Raw genomic sequence first — 15,161 nt, 5'->3', positions numbered from 1 at the left:
TTTGGTGAGAGCGGTATGTTTTTTTTTTTGCAAAATTTTGATGGGGACAATTAATATTTTTTGTAAAAAAGTGAAATACAAAAAATGTATAAAAACAAGGCGAGTATGGGCTCATCAGTTCTGTAGGCTCCGTTGCTGAATTATGGCCCAACCCAGCCCAGCCCAGACCAGCCCATCTCCATTCCATCAAACTTGATCGCACGGCACCGTCGCTCCCATCGCCATCGTCGATCTCGATTCCCCACAGCAGTGGCCACTGGCGTGCGGCGGGCGGCGACGAGTCCAAGGTATCTGCCTAGTCTCTTCTCTAACTTCCTCACCTTACCTGTTGCAATGCGAGGTCGCAACGGATCTGATGTTTGCATACTTTTGTCCGTTCGGCATGTTCTTTGATTCCTTCGATGATTGTGTCCTGCTTGTGGGCTTGAGATTTCGGGGGAGAAGCATCCGGTGTGCTTGAAAAGAAACAAACGTGATGGATTATTACTATTATAAATGGTTTAAATAAGTATTGATCCACTACCATTCCATGCCCACCAACTGTTTGTTTCTATGCCGACGTTGCTCTCTATGTTTTCTAGCTCCGTCTGATCATGCCGTGCTCCCATTTGCATTGCAGGATGCCACAGGTCCAAGGCTCACGGGCACCACCATGGTCGGACCTCCCAGCAGAGCTCCTTGGCCTCGTGTTCCTCCGCCTCCCCACCCGTGCTGATCGGGCCTTCTTTCATGCCGTTTGCCGCACGTGGTGCTCCGCGGCGCATCGGTGCCGCCTGCCCCCACCATCGCAGGTGCCGTGGCTTTTGCTTCCTGACGGCAGCGCCACCAGCTTCCCACATGGCGAGACCTTCCAGTTGCCAGACGACATGCACTTCCACAAATCTTGTGGTGAATGGCTTCTCCTGTCACGCAATGATGGCACCTACTTCCTGATGAACCACTTCACCAAGGCCACTATGCCCCTCCCTAGCCTGTCTTCGCGCCGCTACTGCAAAGAGCCTGTGGAAGTCACCGAAGATTATATGGTCCAACACTTTTATGAGAGGCAGCGCGCCTGTTCGTACAGCATGATAGGTGGGATATCTGTAGTCTCCCTGGCTGTGTGCTCCACACGCCTCATCGCTGCCATAGTCGCTGTTGGGTCTTTCCGTAGAATTTCTCTATGCCGACCAGGGGCTGGTGCATGGTCAGTGAGCAGAGATGTGGAGTGCAGCCAGCTCTCAGATATGGTCTTCTTGCAAGGGAAGATATATGCTCTTGATCGCACCGCTGGCACTATGGATCTTATAGCAATAGACATTGTGGATGAATATGACAATGAGCCAAGGGTGTCTCGGATTAAGCGCCTCATTGAGGGAATCTCATTGTCAAACCAACAACAGCCTTATCTCCTCGAATCTCATGGCACACTGCTAATGATCTACAAAAAAGTTTCCGACAAAATAGGGCGTGGACCTGGAATTCCTGCGACTGGTAGTAGTAAGTTTGTGGTGTTCAAGGCTGATCTTGAGCGGCACTTGTGGGCTGAGATGAGTACTTTGGGAAATGATCAAGCGTTGTTCCTTGGGCGAGGGTGCTCCAGAGTTGTCCGTGTGTCTCCCTATGACCTTTCACGGGACTGTATCTTCTACCTATATGATTCCATCAACTGGGTTGGGAATCTGAAAAAAGCAGCTAGATCTTGTGAATTGTATGACATGAAAGATGGGAAGATCTATTCGCCCTTGCCTTCGATATCATGGGAGAGTAGAAAAGTCCTCGCAACCTGGATATTCTCACAGGGTAAGTGTACTTGCGCTTCTTTTTCTGTGGGCTTTAGGAATAGATAAAAAAATTAAATACTGTCAGCAAATTCATATTATTTCTCCTCAACTGTTGATAGCTGCACTTTCTTACCCACATGTTTCGATGTTCAGTAGATAACTTGAGTGCTAAATCATGTAGAGTGCCAAAATGATGCCATCATACAGTTTTGAACAGGGTAAAAAATATCCTTATATTGGAATCCCATGAGCTGGCATAGACGTGCCATAAAACATAGGCACCATACTCATATTCAACACCATACTCATATTCAAAGATCTTGTTACATGCAAGTTATATAAAAAGAAGGTGCATCTTACCTCTCAAGGGATTCTTGTATGAGACATATTTTGAGGTTTCGACACTCATGTGAAAAGCGAAGTACGTTTTAGTTGTCTAGATGAATGTGACAGGATATGCTAGTCAAACTGTGTTTCTTCTTTGAAACATCTTTCTTACGCAGCAGGAGGATGGATCACAGATGACATCCTTACAAAACAAATTATGGCTCAGAAAATAACGTCAATCAACTTTGTTAGAGGTGGCTTAGATCATATTGGTTCGCATAGGTTTCATCCATGAAAATCCTCTTGGTCGTTTGAGCCAAACCTTGTGTTTCTATGATGGTTTTTTTTTTGTTTTTTTAATGCAGATGAGACAGATAAAGCTGCAAGCAGCAGGTCACAAGAAATTGTGGAACCTGAGGTGGATCCTCTGATGCTTATGTGTCGAGGGACTTGTTCTGCTGATGCCTCTCCTACTCCACACTGACCGTAGCTAATAAAAAAGGTGAAAGAGTTGGTCACCTAGCTAGCCATGTGGTCCTACAAACGCAAAAAATGGCTCTGGTATGTTCGGATGTGTTGATTTGGATGTCTCTAGCTAGTAGTACCTGCATGAAAACAATTACCGTCCTGTTGCCTGATATGGTGTTGCTTCAAACACCCGTTCCAATTTGGAATACTTTCAACGTTTGGTACGAGTGATTGCTTGAACAGTTTGTTTCTATGTAATGCTTGTGTGGTTGTGTCCCAGTTTCTGAATCCTGGTTGATTTGTCGAGGATTGATTTGTGTGGTTCAGACATTGTGCGAGTCTGCTGCATGATTTGTGTACGATGATAATGTGCATAGCCTGCATTGGTATCGCCTCAATGTTTTCCTTTTGGGTTTGTGTCTATGATGGGAAATTGCTGGAAGGAACGGCCTTGTTTACTTCCAAAAAATTTTGCAAAATATGAATAGTAGCACTTTCGTTTGTATTTGATAAATATTGTCCAATTATGGACTAATTAGGCTCAAAAGATTCGTCTCGTCAATTCCGACCAAACTATGCAATTAGTTTTTATTTTTATCTATATTTAATACTTCATGCATACGTCTAAAGATTCGATGTGACGGGGAATCTGGAAAATTTTGCAAAATTTTTGAGGAACTAAACAAGGCAGTCCGAGTATCATGCATAGATCTATATGCATAGATCTATCTGGTGATCTGTGGGTTAAAATCACAACTGGTCATGTATCTCCAAAAATCTTCCGTATTTTAGGAGATGGTTGGATTTGGTGACCATCTCCATTATTAATTGGATGGTATCTTGCAATGTAACACAATCAATGTTTAGATAAATGCTTTTACTTTATCAATATTTTTTGTAATTACAAACTTATTAGAGCATCTCTAAGAGTTCTCCGAAATCCATTCACAATCTTGATTTTTTTGGCAAGATTGAAAAAAAGGTCTCCAACAACTCCCTATCTTAACTCTCAATCCTTCAGCACATGGAAAAATCGACCCAATCACGTGGAATATACATGAGCCTATCGATCGACCAATCTAGAGATGGAAAGATATGAGAAAGAATAAAAAGTAGTATTGGGTTTCCAATGCAAATATACAAGGGAGAAAATATAAAAGTTGTTAGGGTGATTTGAAAATAGTCTAGGATCCCTTATGCAAAATTTTGTCTTCTATATTTTAAGAAAGATTTTAGAAATTGTTGAAGATGCTCAACAAATATACTTCTGACTTTCGAAAACTCATTAATTTACCAACTGATTTTTTAGAACTATTGAAGATGCTCTTACACAAGTAGAAGTATGTGAGTATATAACATTAACAAGGATAGGTCATACAAATAATATCATTATCAAATAAATATCTAATAAATAAATATGTCAATTAAGCAATCATTATTTACATAATAATTATCATAAAATTATGAACGTATAAAATAGTTTACATCAGATAAGAATGCTGGATAGTTTGGATATATGGGAGTTTTACATGTGTGCCATTATAAAAATTTGCAATTGTCCACAAGCCATTAAAAAGTTGGAGCACAACCAGGGATGAAGCCAGAAAAAAATTTAGGGGGGGGCTGAACAAAAATTCTACATCAACTTAGCTCTACTATTATCCCTCGTAATAAAAAAATATATTAGTTTTAAGTAGTCTTAGATTAAAAATATAGACCAATAATAAAATTTACAAAATATATCTAAAAAATAAAGTTCTCAGCCCACCGTACTTTATAAATTTATGTCTAAAATTAGAAGAAAAACATTAGAAATTTCACTAGGCCAGCAGCGGTAGGGGGGCTGGAGCCTCCTAGCCCCACCGCTGGCTTCGTGCCTGAGCACAACGAAGAGTGGTGGCGTCGCGGCACTGAGGCAGGGCGCCGCGGAGCCACGACACGAGGAGCACAGCAAACGGCCCAGACGTGTAGAGGTACTGGGATAGAGGGGGTATTTTGGCCATTTTTATTAGCCAGATTCACTTGTTAGAGCTAGCAAACGGTAAAAACTCGACGGAAGATAGACAAAATGGTATAGAGGGCAAAGAAGTTCACACGAGTGGCACATGTGATTGCTCGAACTTTTTAGTAGCTTGTGAACGATTACAAACTTTTGTAATACCACACATGTAAAACTGTCAACATATATACCTATCCATGCAAATACTAGCTAGCTTGACTGACACTAGTAAAAAAAAAATGCTATCCAGGGTTATTGAAGATGCCAAAAGATTTTTTCTTATTTTGGTAAAAAAAAAATTAGAGATGGGAAAGCCGGATCTTTGAAGATGCTAATCCAGGGTCGCTCTGCTGTTCCTCTCGGGTTCCCACCGCTCCAAGTGCCTGACACAAGGGGCCCGATTTCCAACGGGACCCACATGTCAGTGTAACAGGTCTTGTTCCACGACGCATCGGTGGGATGGGCGGACGGACTACCAGAAATGCCCCTGGCAAACGGATTCCTCCTTTCCCCGTCGTCTCCCCTCCCTAAAGGCCTAAACTAAAACCCTCCCAAAACCCATGGATCCTCTCCACCCGCGCGATCTCGCCATGGACGACACGCGCCAGCACCAGCACCTCCGCCCGCGCCACGCCGCGGGGGGCCGCATGGTCCGCGTCCGCTTCGCCGATTCCGAGGCCACCGATTCCGACTCCTCCGACGAATGCCACCGCCAGCGCCACCGCCTCCTCCACCAGATCGGCCAGCCGCTCCCTTCCTCCCCCGCCCCTGCCCCGCAAAGGAACCGCCTTTCCCGGACCGGAGACCGGCCGTTCCGCGGCGTGCGGCGGCGGCCGTGGGGCAAGTACGCGGCGGAGATCCGCGACCCGGGGCTCGCGGGGAAGCGCCGCTGGCTAGGGACCTTCGACACCGCCGAGGAGGCCGCCGCCGTCTACGACGCCGCCGCGCTCCGTATCCGCGGCCGCCGCGCCGTCACCAACTTCCCCTCCTCCCCCGCCGCCGTCGCGCCGGCGCCGGCGCCTGCCCTTGCCGCGCCTCGTTCCAACCCGTCCCCGGCCCCTGAGGCTGAGACCTCCTCGGCCTCGACGGTGGTCGACGCCGGGACTGGCGGCGACGACGAGGTCACCGGGGTGCCTCCGACGCCGCCGTGGTTCGGGGAAGGCGGACCGCTGGAGCTCTTGGACTTCGGCCTGCCTCCCGCGGCGACGAAGCGGGGCCAGTGGGAGGAGGAGGAGTTCGGCGATCTGGGTGACCTCGACCACCTCTTCGACCTGCCTTTCTGACGCCGTGACACACCAATTTTGCCCTCTGAAAACGGGACGCTGGTGAGAAATTTCTGTTTATCTGTTTATAGTCGACAATCGAAATGAAATCCAGTGATCAAAATCCTGTTCTTGTTTTTGTGAGTGAGTGAGCAATTCAGTTTTGATCATCTGACGAGTTGTTTTGTGAGCGCATTGTTTCTTGCTGTGAGAAATCATGCAGAAATGCAGTCATTATATATTTATTAGTATCTCAAATGGTAAACTTTGAGTGTTCAGTGCAGTGCCGCAGTCTTTGTATGATGACTGACCTGTCATCTGATCATTTGCCTTTGCATTGCAAAAAGATGGATGTAAATAAATTCAGTAATTCAGCGAAATGCCTTTTTATCACTCGTCGGTGTCCAACACTGGTCAGTTCTTTCATCTTCAGTGATCGGTTTAAACTGGAGGCTGGATCTCACAACAGAGTACAGGGATCGCGAATACAAGCGTGTCAATTTAAGATGTCAGCTTGTTTTGGTATAATAATTAGCTATGTTCAATTGTTCACCGAGGTAGCAATAACCTCAAGCTAGTTGTACACATCACCAATGACAGAGTCAGATTAGTACTCTGATAGATCATTGAGTCGACAGTTCATTGTCGCATCATCTGCCTGTAGTACAGTATGCTGTTAGTGAGTTTTGACACGCTGAAGCGCAGCCAAATGTACATCAGCTGCAGCCTGCAGGTCAGAACATAAAGACACCCAACCCAAATTGCCCAATCCTGCCTCCCCAGAATCCTGCTACAATTGCATGTTTAGCGTTGGGGATGAATTCATTCAGGGCACTCAAAATGCAGACTCTATCATGGAGTTTAAAGTTATTTATTACCTCGAACAATGTGGACTTGGAGTCTAAATAAGACTTGGAGTCTTATTTTTTCTACCTCTTTCTTCAATAAATATGCTGCCACATCAGCAAAATACCATAAATAATATATAATTAATTGTCTTGGACTCTGTGATAGAGTCTTGCATTGGAGTGCCCTCATAATATGCTCAAACCCAGTCCAGTCACGTGAAAAGCGACACATAATGATTCATTGCAAGCATGAAACCCAAGCAAAAGGGAGATGCGGCACCAGAGCACTAAGGTCTGTCTGTTGTCTACAGACAGTGGACTCAGTTGCCTGTATGGACTCCGAATTGCAACACCAAAAAGCTAAGAGCATCTCCAACAACTTGGTAAAATTCACTTGTCAAATCTTGAGTTATAACAAGTTGTTAATTTGTTTAGCAAAAGAAAAAAGAATGTGTCTCCAATAAGTTGCTATTCTCACTTGATAAAAATAGATGATGACAGATGGGATCCGCTCACTTGGTAAAAGAATATGTGTCTCCAACAAGTTGCGCTCGGGATAGCAACTTGGGATAGCAACTTAACAAATCTCGGCAGTAGAGACCTCTGGATAGCAACTTGGGAAATTTAGCAAGTTGAGATAAGGAGTTGTTGGAGGAGGATTTTTATGCTTTTAGCAAATTTGGTAGGATAACATGTTGAAATATCAAGTTGTTGGAGATGCTCTAATCGAACAAAACCTCCATCAATAGCAAACGACTGTCAACCAATCTATGTGCTCTGCACCCTCAAATTCGGCCGCATGGGGATCGGTCTCGACAGCACATCAAAAAACTGGAAGCAAACGAACTTCACTGCCCATTTTTATATATATCTTTTACACAGCAGTCATTGCCGGAGCCAAGTTTGACAAGCCTGAGCAAAGGCCGAAAACCTCAAAAAGTTTTTTTTTTGAAACAAAAAACCTCAAAAAGTTGAATGCAGCAAGAAGGTGCTTTGAATTGGAACCCCATGGTGCATGCCCTGCACATCATGCACATCTAATTGTCTTTTCTTGCCCTCAGCTCAAGCTACTTTGGTCCCGATCAGAAAAATAAGATCACTTATAGGCCTGCAAGTATATGCATAGATGCATCACTAGTTAGTAGTTACCACGCATTTCATCACCGCATGACAGAAAGAGTGCTCACTAGCTTGATATAGTTTATGGCAAGCTGGCGAGTCAAGTGCAGGACACAAATATAACACAGCATTTTACTGCATAACATTGACCTAGGATTTCTCATATGCTGGTTAAAAATGGTCGTTTCTACTCTATGCATCCTGAACCTCGTTGAATTTAACAAGAACCGCCAAATAAGGAAGTACAGTACAGTTTGAGAAGATGTCCACTGTATGTTTTCTTTGTACCGAATATATGTATACTTTTTCTCTGTACAGCAGCTCAAATGAGAGAGTGACCAAACTGACAAAAACGGACAACTTACTAATCGAACCACACTAGTATTTAGACGTGAGGAAATCAATAGTGGCTTTAAGCGCATCGATGAAGGTATCCACTTCATCTTTTGTATTGTAGAAGTGAAGACTTGCACGAGCACTTGCAGTGATACCAAGGGTCCTATGCAAAATCTGTGCACAATGATGCCCTGACCGAATTGCTACACCGTGCTGAAACAAAAGGGTCAGAAAATCAATACTGGATTACCAGTGCTGATGATGAATTGTTTCATGGTAGTAAGCAGAAGCATCACACTAGTAAGTAATTTACTTGAATCCTTTAGTTTTGGTAACAGTTATTTCAGGGCGACTCAACTAGACAACACGAAATCAGAGACAAACATGGTATGATAGGTCGTTGCTCGCTCGTTGCAACAGATTTCAAAAAAAGTATTTAAAATTTTAAGCTCTAATAGTTGAATCACATATTATAGAATTAAGGCACGGCAAAACTACATAGGTGGTGGGAAGGCCACCAATTTATCATCTGATACGCAGATCATTGCATAGATGATGCTAATTTAGAACCAACTACCATCACATCATCAGCTGTGTCACTAAAGAAAATAAATTATAAGTACATATTAAAGCCACCGCTGGATGCTGAAAGTTGCAATTTCTCCTTGTGATTGATTTAGAATGTCTAAAATTTGATCTACTCCCGAATCGCATTTAAAAGCTAGGCAATGCTGAAGAGCAAGAGCAGACCATAGAAAGATCAGTAATATGCATCAAGAACGGAGTGGAGTTACAAAGTTATCAGAGAAGTCCTGTTATGCAGCCTGAATAATGAAGCTCAGAGTAAGAATGAGAAAAGTACACAACTAGAGCATACCTGCAGATCAAGAATTTCTGCAATATCTGTAGGATGAACATTCTCAATATTGAAAGAACACAGCGGAGCACGGTGAACAGTTTGGGAAGGTGCTGGACCATATATCTGGACATTTGGAACAGAAAGAAGGCTTTCATACAGATATGTCCCCAACTCTTTCTGGACAGCAAAAATTAACACGAGTGAGAATGCTATCACAGGAATAGCTCTTTCTATGGAGCACAATAGGACCAAGATAGATCTTTATATTGACCTCATATTCATGGATCTGCTCCATGCCAATGCATGATAAATAATCAATGGCCGCTCCCAATCCTATAGCTTCTCCAATTGCAGGAGTTCCAGCCTCAAATCTTTCCAAAACATATAGAAAGACATGAATCAAGGGCATTATAAGAAAACAAGGGAAGACATAAATGAAGAACATTACCATAGGGAAATTTGTCTATGCATTTCTGTGATATTGTCTGTAGCACACTCTTTTGTCTGGGACAGGGTCATACAGAAAAGGAAATTTAACAGTGCCCTACTGACAGATCCAATTCTATTAGTGTCCTGGATACAGTTTTTCCTAATAAGAGTGATGTGTGGCCTGTTAATAATTCTGGTACAGGTTAACCATGGGTATTCAAGGTGTGTCATATCAAGATGGAAATAGTCAAATTCCACATCAGAAAATTAGCTGCAGACAAAAGCAGAATCAATGTTTGATTATTAACTTCTAAAAGGTGTGCCCTGCTGTCTAGTAACTTTTCTATCACTTAAGATACTCCATACACTGTGACGACTTTCTACAAAACATATGATAGCACCCAATGACAGATCTTGAAAGATCAAAGCAAGGAGTTCCTCACCTAGAGGGAGGCTCAGCGTATGTGGATTTGTCTTGGAATACATCTGCAATCATTTCGCCACCACCTGCAGCAAAATCAGTACAAGCCTAAGTAAAATGCAAACAGGAAACTGAGGCTTACCCAATGCTGTAGATTTAGCTACTGATTTTATCCTCTGCCAGAGAGTGAACAAGTTCATTTCACCTTGCAGTATCTTACCTAAGAAAGGCTCCATAGATGACAAAATCTCAAATTTACCATGCAAAAATCCGACGCCTGTAGGGCCACACATCTGAGAAGTTTAGCCCATAATTTGTGAAGGTCAATCGTTGTGTATTCCAACATGACTAGAAATTAATTTATAACAGAGAGTTTATGATAAAAAACCTTATGAGAGGATGCGACAAGAAAGTCTGCGCCAAGTTTCTGAACATCAACTGGCATGTGGGGAACACTTTGGCAAGCATCTACAAGGACTTTAGCTCCAACTCTGTTTGACCATGTTACAATCTCCTCAATAGGAAGCATGGAACCTGGAAAACCATGAAGGAATGTAGTTGAATGCGGCTCAGAAATTGTAGTTCTAAGATAATTGATTGGAATAACATCAGTTGCATATTTACTTTCAGCCTCATTGCGTATGAAAGAAACTACAAATTTTCATATAAAGTTCCATCGCAGCTATTTGATTAACAATTATGTCATTAATACCAATATATTAATAGCTTTCCACAAAGACCATAAGTTACAGTATAATTATTATGACCTTTAAGAACCTTTTAAATAAGGCATTAGCTTACCTAGAACATTTGCGACATGATGAACAACAACTATCTTTGTCTTGTTCGACAGAAGCCTTTTTAACTGCTCAATGTCTGGGGCATTTTCTTTAGTCAATCCAACATACTTCAAGGTGGCACCAGTCTTCTGGGAAACAAATTGCCATGGAACAATAGCACTATGATGCTCCGCAACTGTAAGGACAATCTGGCCAAGAAAATAGGTGGAAAAAGGTTCTTATCAAGAATATACAAAATATTGCATGTTTTCCAAGAACACGTTCTAGATCATGCTACTTGGTAAAATCTGTGATCGGCAAACCAGCATTGTTCGCTAGCAGTCATTAGATGGGCAATTTACTAACAAACATACTACAAAGGAATGAGTGGGACTTTTAAATTTTATTTATTTATTTACTACTACTACTACTACTATTGTTGTTGTTGTACAATTATGATTTTTGCACAACTTTTACAGTTGCATGAATTAAAATAGGAAGTTAGGATCATAAACAGCAGGTACAGTAAACTAGATAACCCATAATCAGCAGGAACGAGATAGAAGCCTCACCTCATCTCCTTCTTTCAAGTTAGATAGTCCCCATGAATAGGCTACCAGATTGATAGCTTCAGTAGCATTTCGAGTGAAAATAATCTCTCTGCTATCAGCTGCGTTGACAAAATTTGCAACCTTTCTTCTTGCATCCTCATATGCTTGAGTAGCCTTCGCGCTGGTGCCAAGGAACCAGCATGTCAGTTAACTTCCAACATGTGTACTGTGTACACATATATTGGTAGCATTGTAAACACCCAAAACTCAAACAAATGAAGGAAATCATGCACAATGGCCAAAGGACACCATGAACCGACTGATCTATCTTTATGTGGATAAGTGTGTCAGTTGATCATTAAATACTATAGAATCAACATTTAGAAATGCACATAGAAGAGCTTACCAAAATCAACAACAACAACAAAGCCTTAACAGAATGAAGTGAAAAAAAAGAGCAAGTCCTGCTCAGTAAATGTGCATTCCAAGTTGGCATTAACATGGATTTATAGTTTAGACACACTTCATGGAGAAATAACATACAATTGTATATGCTACCTGAGTGCATGAATACCACGATGAACATTCGAATTGTACGATCGGTAGTACTCATCTAGTGTTCTCATCACACTATAAGGTTTCTGTGATGTTGCACCGTTGTCGAAGTAAACTAATTTAGCACCATCGAATTCCTGCAAGTCCCAACAGTAAAAAAATGAAATCAGTCTCTCCTAACTAAAATGTTGGAAGCTATTAGAAGCTACTAGTATCCAACAGATAGTAAGACTACTTTGTGCTTGTGAATCATGTCTCGTGGTATGGCACTGATTCTCGAAAAGGAAAAGAAAAACCTTATGATAGTAGTAGCAACTCACAAGCTACTAAATCCATCTGCTGGAGTTACTCTAAGAATGTAAACATGGCTGTATTTTCACCTGGAAAGTTACTAACTTCTGAACAATCAGAAGTTCAGAACCGATGTGCAGCTGCTACACACAGAGCTTGAGTGGCCAGGAACTCAAATGAGCTCAAGGGCGTAAGATTGACTGAACTGTAACCCGAGCAAAGCAGCAGAAAAAACTGGAGTAGGCAGGACGATAGACCTGGTGAAGGATGGGGAAGTCGACGCGGGTACGGTGCCCCAGTGACGAAACCGGCTCCGCCTCCCGCGACGGCGCCGCCACGGCCGCTGCGCACCAGCCTCGCCTGGACGATTTGGCTTTCACGAAGCCACTGCCGACACCGGAGGAGCCGGGAAAGCAGCACCGAAGCGCCGCCGCCGTCGCCGCCATGCGCGCCGTCGCGGCTCCCGACGAGAACGATAGCGTTTTTGTTCGGTTGGGGGCTTGGGGCTTCTTTCTGCCGCTGTGGCTGTGCTGTGGGCCCCACGTGTCAGCCTCCAAACAAAGAGCAAGCCTCGAGATGCCGCTGCCGCCGTTGTGGCGGGCGTTGACCCGCCCTGCCTGACCGGACCCACCCGTCATTGACCCATGGAATCGGCGTGGGAGTGGAGCAGCCCGACGTGTCCTCGCCTGGCGGCGCCGCCGCTCCAAGCGACGCCACGCGTGTCGCTCCTCCACTGCGTCCTCCTCGCGGCCTCCTGCTGCATCCCACTCGCCATGCCGCCGGGCGGCGCAAACGAGGGCGAGTGGGCGGCGGTGGAGCGCCGGGGCCCGCACCTGTGGGCGTCGGGGCGGCCCTTCGTCGTCCACGGCTTCAACACCTACTGGCTCATGTACTTCGCGGGCGACCCCGCCACGCGCCCCGCAGTCACCGCCGCCCTCGCGGATGCCGCCGGCGCGGGGCTCAATGTGTGTCGCACCTGGGCCTTCAACGACGGCGGGTACCGCGCGCTGCAGCTCAAGCCCTTCTCCTACGACGAGGAGGTCTTTCAGGTGCGCGCGATGTCGCTATTCCTGTAGCATGCGCGGCGCTTGTTTGATGAAATGATTGGTACATGTCGTCGCGTCTTCTCAATTCTCATCATTTATTATCTCTTATTATTGCCATCGTCCAGCGTTTGTACTACATTCCCTGTATCTCTCAAACAGAGACTCATACCTGTGCGGCTGTGCAGTAGTACTAGACGGTATCACTAGTTAATTAATTAAGTGACAACTAAGCTTATAATTCCATTTGTTTTTTCACAGGCATTAGATTTCGTGATCAGCGAGGCAAGAAACCATAAGGTGAGGCTGATACTGTCACTATGTAATAACTGGAAAGATTACGGAGGTAAGGCACAGTATGTAAGGTGGGGAAAAGAGGCTGGCCTGCATCTTACTTCTGACGACGCCTTCTTCTCTGATGCCACAATCAAGAGCTACTACAAAGCTTTTGTTAAGGTAAACGTTCTGCTTGCCCGGCTCAAAACGGAGAAGTGAGTTTTGGTATATTCATACTTCATGATCTTAATTATTAATTAACAACAGCTGTTTTTTACGGCACTTTTTTTTTGTTTGGTAGCCCTTCTGTCATGTGTTGCCATCACAATTACATGCATCGTTCTTTCATATCTTAGGCTGTTTTGACAAGAAAAAATACAATCACAAATGTCGCCTACATGGATGACCCTACGATTCTTGCCTGGGAGCTGATTAATGAACCACACTGCCATTCAGATCCATCAGGTGACACATTGCAGGTTCTTACTTTGCTTTCTATTTTTACAGTTCCATCTCCTTTTATTTTTTTTTTCTGTACTTACAGGTGTTTTAACACTTGGAGTTTCTTGTAGGCATGGATAGAAGAGATGGCGTCTTATGTGAAGTCTATAGACCCTGTGCACCTTTTAGAGATCGGCGTTGAAGGTTATTATGGTCCGTCGACACCAGAACTTCTGCACGTGAACCCAGATGCTTATTCTGGAACTATTGGGACAGATTTTATCAGGAACCATCGTGCACTGGGAATTGATCTGGCTTCTATTCATATTTATTCTGACAATTGGTTAGTCCTCATGTACACATGTTCTTTCCACTGCGAGTTTTGTAGCTGACCAGCTATAAATGCTTCATCTAGGCACTTCATGAGATTGAGTTGATTATCATGACTGAGTGAGATCCTTTTGTCAGGTTGCCTCACTCTGAAGAGGACAGTCACCTCCAGTTTGTGAAAACCTGGATGCAACAGCACATTGATGATGCAGCCAACTTGCTTGGGATGCCAATTCTGATCGGGGAGTTTGGGGTATCACTTAAGTGTGGAAAATTTGGCCATAAGTTTCGTGAAGCTTTCATGGAGACAGTCTACAGCACTTTTTTGAGGTCTTGGAAGAGTGGAGTGATTGGAGGAGGCTGCCTTGTTTGGCAGCTTTTCCCTGAAAGCACTGAGCACATGGATGATGGTTATGCAGTCTTTTTTGCAAAATCGCCATCCACATTAAAATTACTTACAGATCACTCAAGGAGTCTGGAATCTTGAAAATGTGTTGCCTCCCTACTTATAAGAGTATATGACACAATCCATGCTTTTAAGTTTTTGCAAGCCAAAAAGCATGTCCCAGAAAGTTGAATGTTTAGTGTGTAAATTGTAAGGCACGTGTGAGTATGGCACAATAATATGTTCTGGTCTCTGCATCTAAAAAATAATGTCTTCATGTAATTGAGAGGGTAGATATTGAACTTTGGAATGAAATTCTCTGCGTCATGCACTTACCGAATTGCATTCCAACAATACTCTTATACAAATCAAGTGATTTCTTTGTCACGTCCCGTATTGTTGTTTGAGCCTTTATGTGTCATGAGGTGATTATCTATTACGAAACATATTGAAGTGAAAATCTATTGTTCAAATGTTTTCATCATCTGAGAACTTTAGGGATGTCAGAAGTTTGCTTACTTTATACTTTATGAAAACAAGAACTGTTGATTACTCAAAAGAGAAAAATAATAACTCTTTAAAGGTCTCAGTTAGATTAACAAAGACTGGCCAAAACTATATATTGTTATCAATCGCCGGTGCAGTTAAAAGTGCTTCCAAAGTAGCATCTATATTTTAC

At 43.5% G+C, this 15,161-nt stretch overlaps 4 protein-coding genes across 6 annotated transcripts; 3 read left to right on the top strand and 1 right to left on the bottom strand.

The window, feature by feature from the left end:
• On the top strand, window positions 147–2,888 carry LOC110435484 (F-box protein At2g26160-like). Its single transcript, XM_021461060.1, has 3 exons — window positions 147–287; window positions 620–1,782; window positions 2,456–2,888. The coding sequence occupies exons 2-3, from the start codon at window positions 621–623 to the stop codon at window positions 2,572–2,574; spliced, it is 1,281 nt and encodes a 426-aa protein (XP_021316735.1). The 5' UTR covers window positions 147–287; window position 620; the 3' UTR covers window positions 2,575–2,888.
• Window positions 5,087–6,212, top strand: LOC8083013 (ethylene-responsive transcription factor ERF112). The gene has a single exon (XM_002450111.2). It carries the CDS (start codon window positions 5,118–5,120, stop codon window positions 5,838–5,840), a length of 723 nt encoding a protein of 240 aa, XP_002450156.1. The 5' UTR covers window positions 5,087–5,117; the 3' UTR covers window positions 5,841–6,212.
• On the bottom strand, window positions 7,515–12,660 carry LOC110435565 (cysteine desulfurase 1, chloroplastic-like). Of its 3 annotated transcripts, XM_021461221.1 has the most exons (11): window positions 12,265–12,660; window positions 11,720–11,853; window positions 11,183–11,342; window positions 10,633–10,819; window positions 10,220–10,365; window positions 10,052–10,124; window positions 9,854–9,917; window positions 9,253–9,352; window positions 9,000–9,158; window positions 8,152–8,335; window positions 7,515–7,775 (listed from the first exon to the last, which is right to left on the bottom strand). In XM_021461221.1, exons 1-10 carry the CDS (start codon window positions 12,643–12,645, stop codon window positions 8,165–8,167), a joined length of 1,575 nt encoding a protein of 524 aa, XP_021316896.1. In that variant the 5' UTR covers window positions 12,646–12,660; the 3' UTR covers window positions 7,515–7,775; window positions 8,152–8,164. The 3 variants fall into 3 exon arrangements, with proteins under 3 accessions (XP_021316896.1, XP_021316897.1, XP_021316895.1); XM_021461222.1 differs by lacking the exon at window positions 8,152–8,335; XM_021461220.1 differs by lacking the exon at window positions 7,515–7,775 and having other exon boundaries at window positions 7,917–8,335.
• LOC8067622 (mannan endo-1,4-beta-mannosidase 8) lies at window positions 12,626–14,867 on the top strand. The gene is made up of 5 exons (XM_002450110.2): window positions 12,626–13,056; window positions 13,312–13,506; window positions 13,683–13,805; window positions 13,899–14,110; window positions 14,236–14,867. The coding sequence occupies exons 1-5, from the start codon at window positions 12,652–12,654 to the stop codon at window positions 14,582–14,584; spliced, it is 1,284 nt and encodes a 427-aa protein (XP_002450155.2). The 5' UTR covers window positions 12,626–12,651; the 3' UTR covers window positions 14,585–14,867.

Source organism: Sorghum bicolor, chromosome 5 (genome assembly GCF_000003195.3).
Source record: "Sorghum bicolor cultivar BTx623 chromosome 5, Sorghum_bicolor_NCBIv3, whole genome shotgun sequence".
NCBI lineage: Eukaryota > Viridiplantae > Streptophyta > Magnoliopsida > Poales > Poaceae > Sorghum > Sorghum bicolor.
Note: the sequence above shows the minus strand (reverse complement) of the source record. Positions and strands in the feature narration are given on the sequence as shown.

Bases quoted from the DNA above. Each gene is read 5' to 3' on its own strand.
- LOC8067622 (XM_002450110.2), top strand. From the start codon at position 12,652: ATGGAATCGGCGTGGGAGTGGAGCAGCCCGACGTGTCCTCGCCTGGCG. The intron at 13,057-13,311 runs GTGCGCGCGATG...GTTTTTTCACAG, and splicing joins ACGACGAGGAGGTCTTTCAG to GCATTAGATTTCGTGATCAG. The intron at 14,111-14,235 runs GTTAGTCCTCAT...TCCTTTTGTCAG, and splicing joins CATATTTATTCTGACAATTG to GTTGCCTCACTCTGAAGAGG.
- LOC110435565 (XM_021461221.1), bottom strand. From the start codon at position 12,645: ATGACGGGTGGGTCCGGTCAGGCAGGGCGGGTCAACGCCCGCCACAAC. The intron at 9,918-10,051 runs GTAAGATACTGC...ATTTTGCTGCAG, and splicing joins ATCTATGGAGCCTTTCTTAG to GTGGTGGCGAAATGATTGCA. The intron at 9,159-9,252 runs GTCAATATAAAG...TTTGCTGTCCAG, and splicing joins AGCAGATCCATGAATATGAG to AAAGAGTTGGGGACATATCT.
- LOC8083013 (XM_002450111.2), top strand. From the start codon at position 5,118: ATGGATCCTCTCCACCCGCGCGATCTCGCCATGGACGACACGCGCCAG.
- LOC110435484 (XM_021461060.1), top strand. From the start codon at position 621: ATGCCACAGGTCCAAGGCTCACGGGCACCACCATGGTCGGACCTCCCA. The intron at 1,783-2,455 runs GTAAGTGTACTT...TTTTTAATGCAG, and splicing joins AACCTGGATATTCTCACAGG to ATGAGACAGATAAAGCTGCA.